The following is a 21,816-nucleotide window of genomic DNA, read 5'->3' on the forward strand; positions in this document are numbered from 1 at the left end:
CTGCTACCACTATGATTAAAACAGCTCCCCACCCACTCAAGCATAGGGCAAAAAGCACCAATCGCCCCATTGGACCTTTTATTTTGGCTTCATTAGTACCTGAAGAGGCCGTTAAGAAAAAATGAAAGCAAACTGGAGTCATTTAAGAAACATTTTCACCATAATTACAGCGGGGGCACTGGCCGTTCAGTTCCAGGTGGGTCTTCCCCACAGGCAAGCCGCAGTTCCGGTTTCTCCCCGCCCCCGAGCTCACACAGGTCTGGTCTGCCTGCGGGTCTGTGGCCACCGGTGCCGGCCCCAGGCTCAGGGTGCGTGAGCCTCCGACTTCAGGAAACACACAGCCTGGGAAGGCCGGGCCGGGCTGGGCATCCTCACAGGTTCAGCCTGGGCTTGGAGTCCAAGACGAGGGTCGACGGAGCAGACCCGGCAGCAGGCTTGGCCAACCCCCTCCCCATGTTCAACAGTCCGAATCTGGACCGGGACCTTCTGGGCCCCTTCGTGACATGGCCACGGGGCAGGCAGGTGCGCTCCGGCCTCGGAGGAGACGACAGGGCACGTGGGCCCCGGTGACCCTCTGGGAAGCAGGTGCCAGTCTGGGACAGACAGACTCACAAAGGCTCTCCTGCAAGGTGGTGACCCACAGACCCCCAGGCAGCAGGCGTGCCCTCCTGGATGGAGCCTCTGCTGGGCTGCCCCCACCCCGTGCTTTCGGCTCAGCCTTTGTCTCATTCAGCAAGTTCAGGGACCAGCTGAGCCTGCCCTGGCCTCGGCTCAGCCGGAAAAGAGCTGCCAGGCTTGCGGGTCTCCCTGTCCCATGTTCCAGGCGGCCCCGCCACCCACAGCAGGGGCGCAGAAGCCCCATCTGTCCCCAGCTCGGAGTTGCCCTCGACGTCAGCGCCTACTGGGTGGACCCCTGACCACTGACCTTCCTGAGTGGCCTCCCCTGGGGGACAAGCCAGGTGCACCTGGGGTCCGTCCTCACCCATGCTGAAGATTGGCTGGGGCAAGGGGCCGGGACCAGACCAGGCCTGCTCCGGTGGCCCTTCCAGAGGGCCTGGCCCTGGGGCCTGGCGGCGGGGGAGGGGCGGTGTCCGGCTGGTGGGTGACCTGGAAAGTTGGGACTGAAGCCCCTAATGGCTGTTTCCAGGGGTGCCACCTGCTGCCCTTGATGCAGCCGGGGCTGATGCCAAGACGGGTAGGACGTGAAGTGGCTGGGGCCCAGATGGTCAAGGCTGGGAGACTGAGCCTGTCCATCGGGGAGGGGTCTTGGGCTGTGGCAGCCCCGCCCCCAGCTGGGCTCAGCCCCCACCCACAGTGCCCATGAGGGGCCTGGCCCCCGGGAGCTCTAGGACAGCTCCAGGCATGGGGGACCCGGCCCCCCCGGGGCCAAGCCAGCTCCAGCCTCTCTGCAGCCCCTGTGCCTGGGGCGCCTGCCTGAGGGCCGCCCCGTCCCCTCCCCAGGCTGGCCCTGGGCAACCGGACAGGGGAGACAAGCTGCCAGGGCTGAGAGCAGAGTCACCCAGCCCATGAGGGCTGGCGGGGCAGGAACACCCCAGGAGGAAGCGTGGCCCGAGGCGGCCGAGACCTGCCAGGCTGCCCAGTCCTGCCTTTGAGGAGCACCCGGTGGGGGAGGGGAGCCCCTGCCACCCTGCACGGGCCCCTGAGCGCAGCCAGGACCCAGGAACATCCTGACGTCTGTCAGACCACCGTCCGCCCAGACCCCTGTCTGCCACAGACAGGACCATAGATTCAACAACGCGAGGCAGACCTGGAGGGGACCCAGAGGGAGGCAGGGGGGACAGACCCTCTGCCTGCAGGGGGAGACCCCCGACCGCTCCAGGAAACCAGGCCCGAGCAACCTCTGTCTCGCCCACCCACCCACCCGGTCCTGTCTCAGCACCCCGCTGGCCGCAGACCCTCCATAGTCAGGAGCCCCCACCCGGGAGGAGGGAGTAGAGAACCCCCCAGCCCTCTCACTGGACAAGATCCCTTCAGAATCAGCGGGAAAGAACCTGAAGGGCTTCCACCTGACAGATGCTGAACTGGAGGTTCCGAGCACCCCCGCTCAGCCCCACTCTCCTCCAGGTCGTGCGCTTTGTTTGCCCCATGCCTCAGTTTACCCAGAACGAGGAGGCTGCGGTGTGGGTCAGGGGAAACCCCTCCCTGGGCCCCGGGTCTCAGCAGTTAACTGGGGAACTTACCCAAGCCACCCTCTACATGGAATCTCCCCTCGCCTCGGGAGAGAGCAGGAGTAACGAGGGCTCAGGGACCAAGGCCGGCGGCTCCTGCCTATGCGATGAAAAAGCAGGTCCCAGGACCTGGAGGAACTTCGGGCCTCCTGATGGCCAGAAGCCGCGGCCTCGACCAGGCCACGATTCACCCGGCCTTGTCCCCAGGGGGCCGGCGCGGGCCAGGGGAGGCACTGAGCATCCGGGACCCTGAGCCCCCGGCGTGGAGGGCCCAGGCCCGGGCAGTGTGCTAGGAGCCCTCGCGGAAGCTGTGGATCTGGGTGGAGTATTTCTGCAGGTGGCCCTCGGGCGGGGCCTCGGGCACCCCAAGTGCACCCCCAGACGCCTGCTGCTGCTGTTGATAGTGCTGGTAGAGCTTGGGGCCCGGCCCGTCCAGGCCCGGGAGGCGGCCGCTGGACATGGTCAGGATGGTGGCGGTCAGCGACTTGATGTAGTTCTTGGCCAGTGTGAGGGTCTCGATCTTGGAGAGCTTCTTGTCGGCGCGCACGTGTGGGATGACCTCGCGCAGCGCTTGGAAGGCGTTGTTCAGCTTGTGCATGCGCTGTCGCTCCCGCTCATTGCTCTCTAGCCGCCGCTGTACGCTGCTTTCCCGCCGGCCCCCCGGCACCGGCCGCCGGCGCCCGCCCTCCGCCCGCGCCCCCTGCGCCCGCGCCGTCCGGCTCCGCAGAGCCTTGGCCGCGTCCGGTCCCCCCGAGCCCGGCGGTGGCCTGTCAGGCGTCCGCTCTGCTGGGGTGGCTTCAGGGTCTTGCGGAGGTGCCCGGCGCCGGGGTGGCCGGCTCTTGGTCTTCATGGCTCCAGACTCGTTGTCCTGCAGGTGGTGGCTCTCAGAGGGGGTGGGCCTTTGGAGCTGAAATCCAGAACACAGGCCACCCCGCACTCACTCAGCAGGCCAGGGGACACTCAGGGCAGCTGTCCCCAACGGCAGCTGACCGACCACTCATTGCACAGTGACCCCTGAGTCCTTCCCATTCACCTCGTGGTGCTGAGCTGACCCCACCCCCACCCCCGCGGCCCCGCTGGACCTCACACTGACCCCTCAGACGTTTCCCGGATCTGGTGGGTGGCATGCTTTGCCCCTGGGCCTTTCTCTGGCCCCATGCCCCTCACTGTCGCCTGAGGGCCTCCTGAGCTTAGGTGGCCAGTTGGCACTCTGCTGAGACCACTCAGAGGTGCGGCCCCTCCGCCAGAAGCTAAGCTGCCTCCGGCTTGCCCGGATGGCCAGGCAGTTACTCGGCCACCATGCTGGCCGTCCTGCCCCCAAGACGTCACACACGCAGGGACACTAGTGCCAGAAGGGCTGTGGACCTGGGCGGCTGTCGGGAGGTCAGCAGTGGGCAGTGGCCAGAGCCCACAGCAGTCCCCAGGCCCACCGCGGGGATGGACGGCCGCGGCCCCGGAGGGGGGCTGCAGACCCGGACTCCCGACCCAGGTTTTCCCCGCCAGTCGCCACCCCGGGTCCTGCCCCAGGGCCCTCTCCCCGCCGCCCCACCCGCACCCCCACCCCCCCGTTACCTGGGGATCCGCGGCCGCACGCGCTGGGGCTGCCCACGGGGGACAAGGACACGTCGCTTTAGGCGCCTCGGGCGGGGCGCGGCCGCATGTAAATGAGCCCGCGGGGCGGGCGCGGGGCGGGGCCGGAGTTCGCGAGTCCCGCCCGGCTGAGGGGGCGGGGGCGCACCTGCGGGCGGGGGACCCGTGGCCGCCTCCCGGCCCGGCCCGGCCCCGAGGAGCTCTGGCCCCCGCAGCCCGGCCCGCGGGTCGGATGGGAGCCCGAGGCCTCGCCGCGAGCCCGCCGGCCCGGAGGGGGAGCTCCCGGCCGTGGGGCTGTGAGCCAAAGTCAGACTCGTGGAGCAGCCGTTTGGCAGTAATGCGAGGGTCCCCAGCTGGCCACAGCCCCCGCGCCCTCACCCCGCGTTTCGGAAGGACCCCCGCGGCACCCGGGGCTGCGGACCCGCCCCTCGCCAGGCCCGCGGCGCCGGCCCAGGTGCGAGGGGGCGGAGGCTGTCCCGGGGCACCTGCTCCGCCGCCCCGTGGGCGGATCACCGGTCAGAGGTTTTCCTTTGCAGGTCTCCGGGGGCGCGGCCGCTTGAGCTCAAAACGATCTGCCACCTACCTGCTCTGCTTACTCGCCCCTGGCCTCAGCTTCCTCACCTCTGACTGGCGCACTAAAAGGTGTTACCGGCAGCAACTGGTCAGGGGTTCCTGGGGGCTGAAGGGAAGCTCGCAGAGCGCAGGTGGTACCCACGGTGGCGCACGGGCGCGGGCTACCACCCCCTCCCGGACTCGGGCCCTGCCGGCCGGGGGTCGGCGCTGTCTCCACACTTCGGGGACACGGTCTCTCGCTGCCCCTCTTGGGCTCTCCGAATGGGGGTTCACAGGTCTCTTCCATCTACCCCACCCCACCCCACCCCACCCCGAGAGCCACACCCGCAGTTGGTGTAACCTGAACCAGGGCCAGACCCCCCGTTTTGGTACAAGGAGGCTGACTTCCCTGCTGGTGGCAGCTCGGACCAGGCCATTAAGGAGGAGACACTCAGGGCACAGAAAGGCTGGTTTTGAGCTGATTAGCCCCTGGGCTTATTAGAGCTCCATAGAGGCTGGCTCTCTGAAATTAAAATGCTTCTGAAGTTCATTCATAAGTGCAAACACTTTGAATTACAGATGCACTTTACAGCGATGCAAACACTACCCGCCAGTCCCCCGGTGACTATACAAATCCTTGTTCTTGGGAGGCTGGAAGGGGCCAGGTTTAGGCCTGGCACAGCAGAGGGCATACAGTCTCTAGGGACTTAGGGCAGCAGGACCCAGGGCTTCAGGCTCCCGGCATCCTCCAGGGCAGCGCCAGGCCACCCACCTCGGGCCTCACACAGTCGAACACACAGAATCGGTGTGGCAACAGAGTTTATAAATATATAACTATATTTATTTTGAATATTAAATAGTTTTTAAATTACAAGCAATTTATTTGAATCACACTATGCATCAATATACAGTAAAAATCTTACAATTTAAAAATGTACACAATTTAAACGCCAAGTTCATTAACTTGTTATATTGCCGTGAACCTCTTACAACCGAGTCTAAGCACAACAGTGAAACCTCGGAGGAGGTGGGACAGTCCCGGGGTCGTTGGCGGCTGGGATATAGCAGTGGCTACTCACAGCAGGCTGTGATTGCCATGTCTGTGCCTGTGCTAGCCTGAACTTAACCGTGTTCCAGCCATTCACATAACAGGTTGTTGGTGATTCAATACTATCAACACCTCTTTTGAGAACTCACTTATATAACTAAAGAGAGCTTTCCTTTTCCAGAGCCAAAACTTGAGCCAAACCCGCCCCCCACCCCCAACTTAGGAACATTGTCTCTGAGGGTTTAAATCGGAAGTAACTGTGTGCACCCACTCTTGTTTTAAGGCTACCTCTCAGAAGGCTAATCCTCTGAAGCCCCCCCATCTGCAGCCTCACACTTGGTTCACTTCTGGAACTTTCAGAAAACCAGGAGCTGCCTCCCTTGCTCCCAGGCCCTCAGGACAAACATGCAGTAAGTCATTAACCCCAGACACCCCATGGGAGGTGGTGATAAAAGGAAGAGGTTTTGAAAGGTGTTTTATGGCAGCAAGACAGAGAAAAAAACTTTTCTGAGATAAATCCATTTTCATAGAAACAATCGCCTGCACATTTAAAAATAGAACAGATGGGTTCTGTTCTCCATTCAGCTTCCTGGAGCTTCTTCAGCCTTAAGATGAATGGGTTCTCATCCAGACATACAGCCCAAGTTTCAGGAGGATTTGGGGGGAGGGGAGCACTTTTCCTACTCTTCTCTTTCTGGCTTGTGACTGAGTCACTGGATAACACAAGTTAACTCCTAGCTAGGAAGGCGATGAAGGAGGGATTATGGTAGGATAGGTGAACTCCACCAAAGTAAGACAGATCCCAAAGGAAGCCAGGAAATACCGTTGTGAACCAGGTATGATGAACCTCACTGACATCATCTAGAGAATTCCACCGATGTTATTTCACTGCGTAACTGAGAACAAGATTGGTTTAGAAACCCACTACTGATAACCAACTGAGTGAAACGAAACTGAATCAAACGACAAAGCGTGTGCTGACCTTTCAAAAACGGGCTGAAATTTTTAATCTACATAATTTCCTGTACATCATTTCCTGTGTATTGCTTGAGATTTTCAAAAGAACATGTTAACTCACGTGTTTATTATAAATATAAAATCTTCCCAACCATGCAACACCACACTAAGACCTACTATTCCAACCCCCGCCCCCACCCCCCCATATAAAATGTTTTTGGCAATTTATGAGTGATACAGACATTAAATTAAAATGGGAATTACGTTGTTAAAATCTCCTTAATCGTAGTGAAAAATGTACAGCCCCAAAGAATCAATAAATTTACCCTGGGCTGACTGTATAAGACTATATATACTATGGATCTGCTTGATTTTTAGTCATTAGAGCTGAACTCCTTAAACCTATAATTTAAAAACAACAAAACACAAAACTAGTATAATTGTGTCTCATTTTCTTTCAACCAAGATCGGTAGATGTAAAAATTCAGAACACACAGGAAGTCTCCATAGCAAGAAATTGAGAGTTACAACAGTTTTGGCAAAATCACCTCCTAATGCCCTGGTAACTGTATTTTCGACACGCGCGTTCCCGGGTCCAGCCTGGCAGTGCAGCGGGCTCACGCGGGGGAGGGGAGGGGCGCTCCTGCCACCCGGAGTTGGCCTGCTCTGGAAAGTTATTGCTTGTATAAAAACGGAGCAAGCCCAACTTGATAACAGAGATCACAATGTACTACAGAAACTCTTGCCAGCGAACACACCTGCATCAGGCCCGATGTCCCGCCCCCCGGCCCGAGGCCTGGAGGGTCGTCCCAGCGTCCTGCTAACAGCAGGAAAGCACGTCAGCACGGAAGACCCCAGGGGAGCAGCCGGCGTGCGGGGCCCATGCTCCAGGGCTCCACCGTCCACGCCAGCTGCCATGCTGAGAGCAAAGCAGAACTCAAGGACGGCAGGGTGAGGTCCGCTTTTTATCACGAACACTGGGCTGCAGCCTACATCACGACACTGCGCCGGACGGGCTCGGTCCTTTCAAAGCAAGCGGAGAACGGGGGCTTAATGCAGAAGGGAGGGGCCAGTGCAGGTGAGCCCGGGATGACGGCCACTCGGGCTGCCCCAGGCCCCCACAGGGAGGACGTGCTGCCTGTGGCGGCTCTCCGGTGTCCCGTGTCCCCACTCACGGTCGAGGGGTGTAGTGAGTACCCATGGTTCCAGACACCAGCCTCACCCGGGCGAGACGGGATCCGGACTGGCTCTGAGGGCTGTGAGCAGCCAACACTCGAGTGCACAGGCAGGAGGAGCCCAGACGGTCCTCGGCGGAGCAGCGTCTGTGCGCCTGAAGGCGGGCGTGAGCACAAGGGCCCCAGGCCACCGCCACCCGCGCTGCTTAGAACCCAGCACAGGGCCTGGGGCCCTAGCTGGGAGGGGGCTGTGTAGCCCCGGGGAGAGCGTGGGGGCCTGGACGTGCCAACTGCAACCAGCTCTGGGAACCACTCGTCGATTTGTACCAAGAAGGTTTTCTGAAAGTCGGGGGAGGGGCGAGTGGGAGAATCACACAGAGGGGCTGCAAGACCCGTCAGCTCCTCGGAGAAGCCTCATCTGCAACAGGGACAGACCACCTTATAGAGAACAGACAGATGTGTTTCATTCAATCAACGAAACAGAGCAGTCTTTTCGACTCATCAAAAGTATTTCCTATAAGAACATAAAACACTAACATTCAGAATCATTTATCATTTACGAAAGAGTACCATATGTACAATTCCAACAATTTCTAAAGACAACATAACACTCAAAATACTTAAGCTTTACGAGTACCATGCAGAGCAAACAAACTATAAAACAGAAGAAAAAAAAAAATCAAACTAGTGGATAGCACCAGCTTGACCTGCCTTATTTTCCTCAAATAATTTAAGATTCTGTACAGTATCAGGGACTCTTAGGACATTTATCCACAGTGCAATTACAGAAAGCAATTAGTGATTTTTTTAAAAACAATAAATATGGCTCACTGGTGCCAATTCCCCTCGTGGTCTGCAGGGCCCTGCACACGGATGGGACACACAGGTGTGGACGCGGAGGACACTCCACGTGGGAACCGGAAACCGCCTGGAGCCCACAGCCCCCACGCCGGCCCTTCCGGTGGGCAGGGGAGGCCTGGGCGGCAGCCGGCGCAGAAAGACTGGCTGGGCACCCGCGCCTCCTCCCGGCCGGGGACACCGCCACCAGAGCAGCCTGGGCCCGCGAGGCCTCGGCATCGCCTAGTCTTTCTCTCCGTCTTCGCTGCTTCCTAGGAGAGAGCAAGCAAAGCTGGGTTTTTAAACGGATCGTCAAAGGTAAAAATAGCATGGATGGCGTCTGATCTTCGCTGCAGAAAGAGGAACTGAAGCCAGAAGGGCAGCTCTCGGCCACCTGCCCAGCCGCCTGCGGCACCTGCAAGCGCTCCGGCTGACACGTGTGCACACTCACACGCGGCTATGTGTCAGAGCTCAGGGCCCTGCACATCTGCCCCAGCAGAGAGGGGGTGACGGCCGCTATCTAATCAGCACAGCGAGGCCCGGGACAAACACAAACAAGCGCTCTTTATGTTTCAGAGATATTGTTTGATCTGCAAACGTCACATCAGAAAGTGCACCTACTAACCATTATCTTCCGATCTAGCCGTGGGGGAGAAAAGGCTCCATATGTCCAGCGACCACTTCACGGGCCCTGCCCATTCCCCCTGCCCCTCCCCGAGCCTCCTGGGCCTCCTGGTGTCACGCGAAGACCAGGACTTAATGGTAAAATCAACATTCCCGGGGAAGGGCCCCAGAGAATTCGGGCTTAAGGCCAATATCACGGCCAAGTGTTCTTCAGAGCCCTTCTCTCTAGGGGTGGGGGGTGGGGGGGGGGGGAGGAGGGAAGATGGGAGCTGACAGCAAGAAAGGGAAAAGGAGAAGAAAAGGGGGAGCAGCCTTGGTCCCCCGGCCCAGCGGGGCAGAGACAGCAGGAGGAGGCCGACAGGCCCCGGAGCACCGAGCTGTGAGCCCTTCAGAGGGATCTGCACGACGCTCTCGGGAACAGCCGCTCAGCTGCGCCCCCCGCCCCGCGCTCCCGCACCACGGCCTCCTCACCTCCCTGCTCCATGTCCGAGTCCGTGAGGTGCGTGAGCGAGAAGCTGGCGATGCTGGCGGGCGTGATGGAGAACCTGGAGTAGGGGGCCGCGTGCGGCCAGCTGGGCTCCGCGCTGCGGGGCGGCGGCGGGGAGAAGTACTTGGAGTTCTGAAGGGCCGGCTTGGAGCTGAGGAGGTGACTCGTCGTCCTTGACAGGAAAGGGTCTGGGGAGAAGTCGTCGTCCCACTCGAAGCCTCCGCCTGGAAGTAAGCCGGAACTCACCCTCCTCTCCTCGCCGCTCCAGCACGGGGCGGGGCCTACAGACCACCCTGTGCGCACGCGCAGGCCTGTGCCCCGGCCCCCCCCCCCCTCCCCGGGTGAGGGGGGCGGTCCCTGAAAGGGGTATGTGGGGTCATCCTCAGAACAGTTCACACCCCGCGGATCTTTAGCTGCGTTCTGAGCTTGCCCCCGAGTGTGGTACCTTCTTCGTCGGTGGAGCTCTCAGAGTTCAGGCCCCGGCTCAGGTGCGGGGAGCCCGCCGCTGGCGCAGGGCTGCTCGGCTCGGGGCTGCGTGCGGCTCCCCCGCAGTGGCCCAGCTCTTTGGTCGGGGTTTCCTGAAAAGCCCAACACAAGTCCCATCAGCGGGGGCGGGCTGGGCAGCTGTGACCCGTGCCTCCCACCCTGGGGCGGGGAGCCCACACCCCTTCTCTCCCGCTGGACAGGCTCTGAACCCCCGCAGACACGTCAAGTGGCTCCCGGAGGCCGAGGAAGAGATGGCAGCGGGTAGGACGCTGGAGTGAGGACACCAAGCCGGTGGTGCACACAGCCCGCCCGCCCGCCACCCCCACCCCCGCTCCAACACTTGGGTTCTGGCTCTAGACGCAGAAGGGGGTCTTGTGATGCTTAGAAAAGAGGAGAGGAAATTCCAGACTTTTCTCTTTCCCCGGTTCTCGCTCCCACTGCCAGCTACCCCGGAGCGGTGAGCTTGTCTCCAGTTGGAGGAGCGGGGGAACCCCACCCCCACCGCCTTTTCCCTCTATCCTCCGGTCCCCCAGCCTCACAGGGCAGTGTGGTAACCCACACCCCAGCCCTCTGGCAGGAGGACGACAGAGGAGGCCCACGACGCCGGACGGCCCAAGGGCTCCATGGGGAGCCGCCGGCTCAGCCCCACTGCGCGGGGCAGGCCTGACCCCAAACAGCTCACCAGGCTTTGGGAAGGAACTGCAGGGGGACCACTGCCAAGGCCCAGTCTGGCCAAAGGGGCAGCAAATGCCCAGGACAGGCTCACACAGCACAGCAAAGGCTCTGAAAGGAGACCCCAGGCCCGGGGAGGCTGGGTGGAACTTGCGACTTGAACCCAACTGGGTCAATGCCTTCTAAGACCAAAACATCTACATTCTCCATAGAATCCATAAACAAGACAAAGAATCGGAAAATAAAAAAACAAAGGTACAATCTAGAATCACTCAGCAAACAAATAAGGAAAACCTGGATTCACAGGAGAAAGGACAACCAGCAGATACCAGCGCCAAGCCATCCTCAGCCAAGCCGTCCTCAGACACGAGAGCCACCTGCAGAAGACCGTCACACACGCTCCCACGCAGTGAGGGAGAGCACGCCGGAGACAGATGGGCATGTCTCAGCAAAAAGAGGGGATAAAAACAACAAAACGCACATTGTGGAATAGGAAAATACAACAATCAGAATTTAAAACCTCACTGGCTGGACTCAACAGCAGGATGGAGGCGAGAGAGGACAGGATACGTGCACGTGACATACATCATCAGAAACGGTCCCACCTGAACAGCGAGAGCAGAGACTGGAGGGGAAGCCAGGGGTGGAGCCTCAGGGCCTACAGACTAGTTATTCGGTCACTAAGTTGTGTCCAACTCTTTTGCGACCCCATGGCCTGTAGCCTGCCAGGCTCCTCTGTCCATGGGGTTTCCCAGGCAAGAATACTGGAGTGGGTTTACAATTTCCTCCTCCAGGGGATATTCCCAACCCAGGGATGGAACCCGCATTTCCTGCATTGGCAGGTGGGTTCTTTACCACTGAGCCATCAGGGAAGCCCCTATATCCTAGAGACCAAAAGGCATAACACTGGAGTCCCAGAAGCAGAGACAGAGTGTGGAATAAAATATGTAAGTATATGTGAGAAATAATGCCTGGAAACTTCTGAAACCTGCTGAAAGATACAAAACTATGGGTTCAGAAAGCTCTACAAACTTAAAATGAAACAAAGAAATCTATGCCTGTAATCCAGAAACCAATAATCATACTGAAAGACACAGACGGACTCCTGAGGGCAGTCAGGAACAGGCAGTCAGAAACAATGCTGAAAGTAAAGCACTGTGGCCTGAGAAGTCCATGCTCAGGAAAAACATCCTTAAGAAACGAGTGTGAAATACAGAGACTCTCAGATGAAGAAACACCAGGAGAATTTGTTTAAAAAAAAAAAAAAAAAGCCAAGCAAACAGAAGGGAAATGATAACAGAAAGGAACCTGGAACATAAGAAATGGAAAAAGAACAGTGATAACTACCTGAGTGAATATAATCCTATTCCTCTTCAGTTTCTTTAGTAAAAGGCGAAAGATTTATACGATCTGAAGAGAAACCAGAGTATCCTCTTCAGTTTCTTAAAATATGTTTGATGACTGGAAGTAAAGCATAGAGCACTGTGTGATGGGGTGTTCAATGAGTAAACATGTGACACATCGGACAACTTGAAGAAAAGGTCTAGGAGAGGATGAAGGACCTAGAGAGCACAGAGGTTCCTACATTCCACTTGAAATGGTAAAACACTGATTCTAAGGAGGCTGTGGGAAGTATGTACATTGTAACCCCAAGAATACTCCAAAAACTATACGAAAAGAAGATATATAGTAAAAAATAAAATAAATAAAAGATAAGACTAAAAACTGTTCAAATTACCAAAAGGAAAGCAAAAAGAGGAAGAAAATAATTAAGAACTAGTGGAACAAACAGAAACACTGAATAAAGTGGTGCACCTATATCCAAACTTGAATAACTCTATTAAATGTAAGTGGCCTAAAAATACCAATTAAAACACAAAAGGGAGAAGGAAATGGTAACCCACTCCAGTATTCTCGCCTGGGAAATCTGGACAGTGCAGCGTGTCAGGCTACAGTCCATGGGGTCACAGAAGAGTTGACATGACTTAGTGACTAAACAATGAACAGAAAGACAAAAAATTTCAGAACAGATTTTAAAAACCACCTAACTGTGTGCTATCCAGAAGAAACTGCTGAGTTTAACTACAAGGATGCAGATGTGTATAAAGATGGAAAAAAGCGACAGCACATAATTACTAGTCAAAAGAAAGCTGGAGCCGCTTTATGAATATCAGACAAAGGAATAAAGAATGACATTACAGAATGACACAAACGGTCAATTCACCAAGAAGATGTAATAACTGTAAATGTGTACGCAGCTAACAAGAGAACTACGAAACAGACAAAGCAAAAATGGACAGAAATGAAAACACAGACAGACAAATCTGTTTATACAGCCAAAGACTTCAATGAACACTTCTCACTCAGGCATAGAGCAAGTAGAAAAATCAGCAACAGTACAGAAGAAATGAACCAAGTGCATGTGACATTTATAGAACAATCCACCCACCAAGAAGTGAAATACACATTTTCAGGTGCACATGGACCAAACATTTACCAAGATAGACCATATTCTGGCTCTACAAACAAAACAACACATATGAAGGAATTGAAACCCTACAAAACACATTCTCTGACCAAAACAGATTACACCAGAAATCAGTAACAGAAAGGTTAAAAAAAAAAAACCAAAACCTCCAACCCTTGGAAATTAAACAGTATTTTTTTTTTTTAAATAAGTAATCCTTGGGTCAAAGGGAAAGTCTCAAGGAAAATCAGAAAATATTTTGAACTGAATGAAAAATGCAACTTATTGCATTAAATATTAATAGTAGAATGAAAAAAAGGTCTCAAATCCCTTGCTTATACTTTAAGAGTCTAGAAAAAGAGCAAAATAAATCCAAAGCAAGCAGAAGAAATAAAAGATAAAATAGAAATTGATAAAATTAAAAAGAAAACAAAGGAAAACAGTCCATGAAACCAAAAGCAGTTCTTCAGAGAGAGATCAATAAATCCACACAATCTCTTCCCAGAAGAGGAGGTGATGCAGCTGACCCCTGACTGATGCCCACGGGGCGAGGGCCCTGATTCCTGCGCAGCTGAGGATCCCCCTGGAACTGTACCGTTGCCCCTTGATATCCAAGGTTCCACATTCACAGATTCAACCAATCTTGGATCGTGTAGTATTTGGTAGGTGTTTAGTGAAAAAACCCACATATAAGTGGACCCACACCATTCAAACCTGTGTTATTCAATCGACTATGACTTTCCAACTCGCTTTATGAGACCAGCATTACCTTGACACCAAACCAAAGGCAGAGCAAGAGTAAAAGTCAGCCAAGTAGTCAAACACCCCCCAAAATTACAGGCCAATATGCAGACCTCATGAAATCCTCAACAATATACCAGCAAAGCAAATCCAGCAACATGTAGCAAGAACATTACAACCAAGTGGGCTTTACTTTCCAGGAATGCAAGGCTCATTAAATATTGAAAAATCAATCAGTGTTATGTAACCGCTCTATTGAACACTGTCTTGGAAGTCCTAACTAGTGTAATAAGGTAAGAAAAAGAAATGAAAGAGATACAGTTTGGAAAAGAATAAACAAACCTGTCCCTATTTGCAGGTAACACGCTTGATTGTGTAGAAAACCACAAGGAATTTGAAAACAAAATTCCTAGAACTGATAAATCAGTACAGCAGGATAGAAAGTCAACATATAACAATCAACCACATTTCTGTATACTGGCAAGGAGCAAATGGAAACCAAAATTTTGGTAAAAGGGAAGATATACAGATCAATGGAAGAGAGCAGAAAGTCCAGAAACAGATCCATTAAAAATATGGCCATTTAACTTTTGATGAAGGTGCAAAAGCAATTCAATGGATAGAGAATAATCTTTTCAACAGATGGTGCTAGAACAACTGGACATCCATCCAGAGGCAAAACAATGAACCCCAACCTAAACGTTATACAAAAACTATCTCAAAACGTGTAACAGATCTAAATGAAAAATGCAAAACTGTATAAAACTTTTAGAGAAAATATTCAGGAGTTAGGGTTTGGTGAAGAACTTAGACATGACACGTAAAGCATGGTCCATAAACGGAAAAAAAAAAAATTATAAACTGGAATCCATCAAAATTTAAAAACCTTGCTCTGTGAAAGATAAGCCATAGATTGGGAGAAGTATTTCCAAGCCATATATCTGACAAAGGACTCTTATCTAGAACTTATAAAGAACTTCCAAAACTCAAAGAACACAGAGAATTCACCTAGAAAATGGGCAAAAGGGGCACTTCACTGAATAAGACATACGGATAGCAAAGAAGCACATGAACAGACAGGCAACATCCCGATCCAACAGGGAAATCCAGTTTAAGACCATGATGAAGTATTATTTCACATCTGTTGGAAAAGCTAAAATAAAAAATAATGGGGACTTCCCTGGCAGTATAGTGGTTGAGACGCGGTGCTTTCACCGCCACGGGCCTGCATTCGTTCCTTGCTTGGGGTACTAAGATCCCACAAGCCGCATGGTGCAGCCAAAACAAAACAAACAAAACAGGAGAAACTAGGTCTCACATATGCTGTCTGGAATGCAGAATGATACAGCCACTCTGGAAGACAGTTTGTCATTTTCTTTAAAAACTAAACATACACTATAAATCAACTGTTGTTACTGCTCAGTCACTAAGTCGTTGGTCAACTCTTTGCAACCCCATGGACTGCAGCACACCAGGCTTCCCTGTCCCTCATTATATTTCAATTAAAAAAAAAAAGGCGCCTAAACACACACACTTATCATACAACCCAACAATCACAGTCATGGGCCTTTTCAGAAAAATTAAAAGTTGTGTCCACACAAAAACCTACAAACAGTTGTTCAAAGCAGCATTATCTGTGACAGCCCCAAAGCGGAAACACCAAAATGTGCTTCAGCGGGTAAATGGTTAAAACAATCATATGTCTACAAGATGGAATGTGTCTAAAAGGAAGGGACTACTGCAACAAGCAACAACTTCTACAGCTCTCAGAGGAATTACACTCTTGAGTGAAAACAGTCAGCCTCCAAAGGTTACATGCCGTGTCACACACGCTGCTGGTGGAATGTAAAATGATAGAGGGTGTTCTCTGCGCTGAGGGAGCTGTGTCTGTCATGGTTCTGCGGAGGGTGACATGAATGCTAACGTTTACAGCATTGTACACACACACAAAAGGGGCCATTTTACTGTTTAACTTTTAAAAAGATTAAAAACAATTAAAAAAAATAAACAATTAAAAAATGATAATAAAAATAACTGGGTGTAAATACTGGCCAGCAGATTAACGAACAAAACATAACACCCACACAAAGGAACGCTCCTCAGGGATGAGTATAGAGCGGGAGGACTCCCTGACGCTTTACAGAGTGAGGCTCTGGACACACAAGGTCACACACGGTCTAATCCCGCCACTTGGCCTTCCCCAGCGGCTCAGCCGTAACGAACCCGCCTCCCAGCACACACGACATGGGTTCCATCTCTGGGTCGGGAAGATCCCCTGGAGAAGGAACTGGCCACCCACTCCAGGATTCTTGCCGGGAAATCCCGTCGACAGAGGAGCCTGGTGGGCTACACTCTATGCTATAAAAGAGTTGGACCTGACTTTATGACTAAACAACACCCCTGCCACTTATACACGATTCTAGAAAAGACAGAACTCCAGTGACAAAAGCAGGTCAGTGGTTGCCAGGAGAGGGATGTGGCGGGGATTTTGTGGGGATGGAAGAGTTCTATTCTGGAGGGGGCAGTTACGGAGAGCGCTTACTTTTGTGTGTGTGTGAGAAGTGGTAGGAATTACAGACAAGTTTTGTTTTCTTGAATGCTTTTCACCACGTAATTTCTGGTGTGTGTATGTAAGTGAAGTGGTAGCAATTACTGAGAAGTTGGTTTTCTTGAGTGTTTTTCTTTTCTTTAAATTGAAAGTATTTTTCCTTATGCTCACTGCATTTTTTTTTTTGAAGGAACATGTCCTTGTAAACCAAATGAGCTAAAGAAACGCAGCACACAGACCCTCAGTTCCCCGTCTGCCCCAGGACCTCACAGACTCTATGGGCTCTGGGCTGTGACACCACCTCCCACACTGTCGGGCCAGGCCCTGTCGCCATAGTGACCAGTGCTGGGACACATGGGACTGAGCTCAGAGCTCACCTGTCCTGTGACAGGCTGAATGGTGTGACCGTACGTCACCTTACCTGCAAGTAAGCATCACCACCCACTGTGATGGCCGTGAGAACACTGTGAGTGCGGGGCAGCGGGGGCGGGGGGGGGCGGTGCGCAGTGCAAGAACAGAGGGTCAAACATGCCCACCAGGCTCATGGAAGGGCCTGTGAGAAACATGGGGAGACCCCTGCTGCATAGTGAAGCTAAGGAGACCCTGCTTGGGAAGGGCGGCACCCAGACACTCACTTGCTGGGCTGTGACTTCACAAGAAAGTTGAGTAAGCGTTCACCAAGCACCTGCTGAACCAACGGTGAAATAACCAAGGCAGAGCTGCCAAAACCCATGATGCTCAGTGAAAACTCTGGAGCTTAGGAACTTAAACCACTTAAAAACCAAACCACTTCAAAACAGGCTCATGAAGCTGGACAGCAGAAGCAGGAGGGAACCTGCCGGCCAGCAGTCTGAAGCCACAGGTTGCTATGACTCCACGGAAGCTGCATGGGACCCACCGGCCACTGCAGGAGCTTTTCAGGACTTTGTTCGGGACTTCGCCCACGTTCCCACTTTCACTGTGACAAACCTCACATCTAGTAAGATTTTCAGGACTTTGTTCGGGACTTCGCCCACGTTCCCACTTTCACCGTGACAAATCTCACATCTGTTAAGCATGCTGTACACTTGATTTCCGTGCCTTTGTTCTCATGCCGTGAGTCTGGCTCTTAGGCAATCCTGCTGGCTTCTGAACCTATCAGAACAACACCCCCTCCCCACCAAGTCCCCACACAAGTGCAGCCCTTCCGTAGCCCAGGTGGCGGCTTCCACAGGGGCGGGGCCCACTTCAATGCTCCAGAGAGCCCCAGACATCTTCCCCAGCGCCTGCCCACACTGCTCACAACACAAAGTTCATTAACTCTTTCTATTCCACCTACAGGTCATCAGACCTGTGAAAGGCACGGTTCAGGTGCGCTGAGGAGATGAAGGAAGGGACGCGTGAATTTGAACAGCCTTTGACAAACACAAAGCCGGGGACCAGGAGGCCCCTCCCAGCCCGCCCCGCTGTCTCGCCAGCCCGGCCCTGCTCCACAGGCACTGCCTGTCGGTGTCCCCAGGGCTACGTGCGAGCCTCAGAAGGTTCCAGACGGCCCGGGGCGCTGGGCATCGCTGCCAACCGCCCGCGGACACGCGTCTGCTTGGGAAAGGACGAGTGATTCAGCAGGGCTCTGCCAGGACACCCGGGAGGAGCCCACAGCCCCCTTCACGCGATAGGAGTTCCCAGTGCAAACCTCGCTTCTGCGTGTTCTTGAAACTGACATGGTAACCACCCCCAAATTCCCTTTACTGAGAAAATCACAAAACAATTGGTGTCCTCAGAACGGCAGTCAGAAAACCCGAGCACACTCGTTTCCCCGACACATGCTGGAATCTCCAACGTGTCAACCCAGAGGGGACAGGGAACAGATACCTGGTCAAAGAGATAGACTGTGACGTCATCAAAAAAGGTCACCGCCTTCCTCTCCCTCCTCCAGCCGGGCGGCGGGTCCGCGGGCTTCAGCAGGCTCCGCAGGCAGCGGCCGTCCTCACGGCTGAGGACGACGGGCACCGGGTGCTCGGCCTCGTCCTCGGACTCGGAGCTCAGACTGTGCAGGGTGAAGGCCCGCAGGTCCTCGTCCGAGTCTTCGCTGTTCTCATCCTCCTCGTCGGCATCCATCCCATCCTCGGCGAGGTCCAGCATCCCCGACACGCCGAGCTTCCCCAGGTACTTTCCCTCCACGTCCGGCTCCTTCAGCTTGGGGCCCTCGGAGTGGCCGCACAAGGGCTTCTCGGCTGTCGGGGCCACGGGGCCGCCGCAGCGGAGAGGGGCGTGGGTCAACGCCAGGAGTTCATCGGTGTTGGTGCCAGTGGAAGTCAGCGTGCAGGGGGGCTCCTCGGGGGCCTCGAGGTCATCCCCGCTGCTGAGCTCCGAGTTCTGCAGACTCGAGGGGCTGCCAGCCTCGTCGTCAGGGGGAAGTGTGTGTGTGGGAGCTGGTTCTGCGGCTTCTCTGGATTCCAGGTGACGGGAGTTCTGCAGATCAGGACAGCTGGGGTCAGGCGGGCTGCTGCTGGCGTCCAGGCAGCTGTCCAGGGGGCCGGGACTCTGCGGCGGGACACTCTCGGGCAGGGGCTGGTCGGCTCCTAGGGCCGACACCGAGGTGCCCAGGGCCCCCTCCGACCTCCTGTCGGGCTCAGAGTCGTTGTCCGAGAAGTACGCGGAGTCTCGGTGCGAGCCCTGGGATGCAGGCGCGGCGGTCTGTGAGGTCGCCTCCGCGCCTCTGTGGCCGTCAGCGGCATCTGAGATGACGATGAGGGGCTTGGGAGGCAGCCTGTCGGGAGTGCCCTCACGCGCCGAGGCCGTGTCAGGCGCCGGGGCACCCTCGGGGGCCGGGTGCAGCGTCCACTCAGGCGACTCCAGGTTCTCTGTCTCGTAGCCGCTGTCCGCTGGCTTGTCAGGGGTCAGGAGTTTCTGTGGCGTGTGAGCACCTAAGGAGCCCAGTAAAGCCTCGTGGACGTCCACCGAATCCAGGGAGTCCGGGGTCTCCACGGACGGCTCGGAGGTGGGCACGGGCGCCGACAAGCTGTCCTCCAGGAGGCTGTCCTGACTGGCTGAGTCTGAGGAGAGGGCGGACACCAAGCCGCCCTCCTCTGCAGCAGCATCTTTACGACCCAACTGCCCCAGCGCCTCCACAGCCTCCCAGGCTCTCTCCCGCAGGCCTCGAGGGCTGTGCTCTTCCAAAGGCAGCTGGTGTTTTAAGTTCTGCCTCAATTCTGGAAGGCCGTTCCCTATACTCACCTTGCTGGCGGAGGTGTCCTGGACCAGGCTGGGGTCGCTTTGGGTCAGGCTCACGGCCCCCTCCCCCTGCTGAGTCAGGGCCGGGGACCCGTCGCCCCCGGTGGGGGCGGGGGTGTCCGGTGGGGCGGGCGTGGAATCTGCGTTTACCTCTCGGCAGGCGCCGTCTTCACGGACACCGCCCTCTGGACACATGGGCCTGTCTTCACCCTGCTTCAGGGCTACACCCGGGGGGACTTCGTGAGGCGGCCCCTGGGTTTCAAGCGAGGTAGGAGGTACCTGCGGCTGTGGGGAGCGTGGCGAGGCTGCCACCCCAGAGCCACCCTTGGGTGCTGCGCCTGACTCCCTGCCCTGCACGCTGACGCTCTCCTGCAGCGAAGAGTCTGGTTTATTTTCAGCAAACTTAGGCTCAGCCTTTACAGACTTTCTACTGGGAGTTTCTAACATGTATTCAGGAAAGCCAGCATTTCTGAGTTCTGTCTGCAGATCATTTACATGCGCTTTGCTGGACAAGGAGTCTTTCAGTAAGTTCTTCTCTTGAAGAAACAAAAAATTTTCTGACAACTCTTCAATGTCCAGCTGATCAAAACCATCTTGGTGTACGAGCTTGTCTGTGGAGTAAAGAGGCTCGCAGTCAAAAAGCTTACGGGGCTGTTCCTTCTCCAAGTGGCATGCAATTACTGACTCTTTAGGGTCATCCAAATTTGAACTCAGGGTGGGCGGCTTAAAGTCAGCTTGGACTCCATTTAGTTCCATCAAGTCAAATATTTTTTGGTGACTGGGCAGAGCCTCTGACTTGTCAAGGTCATTAAATAAACTGTTGAAAGGGCTCTCGGGACCCTTGGTGCTGTGCGCCTCCTCGGGTCTGCTGACATCTTTGGGGTCTGCACTGTTCTGGAAGAAATCCTCCTCCGTACTGGACTCCTCAAGCTCCAGGCTCCTGAGCGTCAGACACTGGGACGCGCTGTCCCCAAGCCTCTCAGGATTATCCATCTCCGTCGTGAGCAGAGTGGGCGGGTAATCTAGGTCCAAGTTGCTACGGCTTTTTTCTTCTAACTGGATGTAGTAGTCGCTTCCGACAGAAAGGTTGTGGGCGTCGAAAACGGGCACCACCCCGGGGGCCCGCAGGGGGACGTCCTGGCCACTATCATTCTGCTTGCCAGGACCGGGGTCTGCAAGCGAGCTCTCGAACGCTTCCGTGGGGAAGAAGATGCTGGTGTAGGACAAGGCTTCATCCGGGGGGCCTCGGCTGCGCTCGTCGAAATGGTCGTGCTTGGCAGCCTCCCAGACGTACTCGAAGCTCAGGCCTTGGCTAGTCTCGGTCACGGTGAGGACCTCCTCCATCTCTCGGCCAAGCCGGTCCCTGGTGAAGTGGTCGAGGATGGGGAAGGCGGCGTTACTTGCAGCATCTCTGCTGTTTGCATTGGGCTTGAGCGCGTTCCACTGCTGCTCAAAGTCCACTTCCGGGTCCCTCTGGCTCTGCATCCGCAGGTAGGTGAGCAGCCTGTGCACGTCCTCCGCCGCTGGCCGCTTGTCTGGTGACAGCCAGCAGAACTGCAAGACTTCATACCTGAGCAAGACGGACAGGAGATTAGTGGACAGATGACAGATTGTTTCAAAACAAGCAATGACCTCACAAGGACGCCCTAGGCCAGCTCAACACCCCAGAAGCCCCGACACTTGAATCACTTTGCTGGCCACCAGCAGGAGTCTGGTTCACGGTGAGCTCTGGGGGAAAGAGGAAGTGGAGAGAGAGACAATCTGGCCACTGATTTTCTGCGTCCTCAGGACACCATGCAGCGTCACTGCAATTCTTCTAGCCTTGTCATTTGTTCTTCTGGCGTTTTCCAGGCGCTCAGCCACTAAATTTACAAGCAGCCCTAAAATGCTCTCCTCTGAACACGACCGCCATCGGCCTCCTGCTTAGTCAAGGACGCACGTGTCTGACGTGTGAGACTTACTCCCTCTATTCTGCGAGGACTCACGCAGACACACGCCATGGCGACTACTCTCCAATGACTCCCCCGACAGAAAGGAACAGCGCAACCTTCTGCAGCACAGCTTCCCTCAGGCCACCAGAGGAGCTGAGGGCGGAGGGCAAGAGCAGAGACAGAAGCCCCGCGCAGGTGGCAGTCAGGGGCTGGTCTTCAAAGGGTTGGCTGAGTAAGGCCAACGCCTTAAACTGCGGCCGTGAGTGGAAGGGAAGACAGGATGACAATGTCACGGTATT

The 21,816-nt window shown here is 55.1% G+C and overlaps 2 protein-coding genes across 3 annotated transcripts in view; both read right to left on the reverse strand.

Annotated features, from left to right (window-relative positions):
• Positions 1-61: 61 nt before the first annotated feature.
• Positions 62-3,835, reverse strand: BHLHA15 (basic helix-loop-helix family member a15). Its single transcript, XM_061153758.1, has 2 exons — positions 3,762-3,835; positions 62-3,096 (listed from the first exon to the last, which is right to left on the reverse strand). Exon 2 carries the CDS (start codon positions 3,037-3,039, stop codon positions 2,479-2,481), a length of 561 nt encoding a protein of 186 aa, XP_061009741.1. The 5' UTR covers positions 3,040-3,096; positions 3,762-3,835; the 3' UTR covers positions 62-2,478.
• A 1,313-nt stretch (positions 3,836-5,148) lies between these two features.
• Positions 5,149-21,816, reverse strand: part of LMTK2 (lemur tyrosine kinase 2) — a 72,724-nt gene continuing 56,056 nt past the window's right edge. For both annotated transcript variants that reach the window (XM_061153691.1, XM_061153690.1), the window contains exons 11-14: positions 18,225-21,156; positions 9,905-10,037; positions 9,444-9,683; positions 5,149-8,620 (exon numbers count right to left, since the gene is read on the reverse strand). In XM_061153691.1, coding sequence (XP_061009674.1) covers positions 8,592-8,620; positions 9,444-9,683; positions 9,905-10,037; positions 18,225-21,156 — 3,334 coding nt within the window. In that variant the 3' untranslated portion in view covers positions 5,149-8,591. The remainder of the gene's footprint in view (positions 8,621-9,443; positions 9,684-9,904; positions 10,038-18,224; positions 21,157-21,816) is intronic.

The sequence above is a fragment of the Dama dama genome, chromosome 10 (genome assembly GCF_033118175.1).
Source record: "Dama dama isolate Ldn47 chromosome 10, ASM3311817v1, whole genome shotgun sequence".
Taxonomy (NCBI): Eukaryota; Metazoa; Chordata; class Mammalia; order Artiodactyla; family Cervidae; genus Dama; species Dama dama.

Coding starts and splice junctions, on each gene's coding strand:
- BHLHA15 (XM_061153758.1), bottom strand. CDS start 3,039: ATGAAGACCAAGAGCCGGCCACCCCGGCGCCGGGCACCTCCGCAAGAC.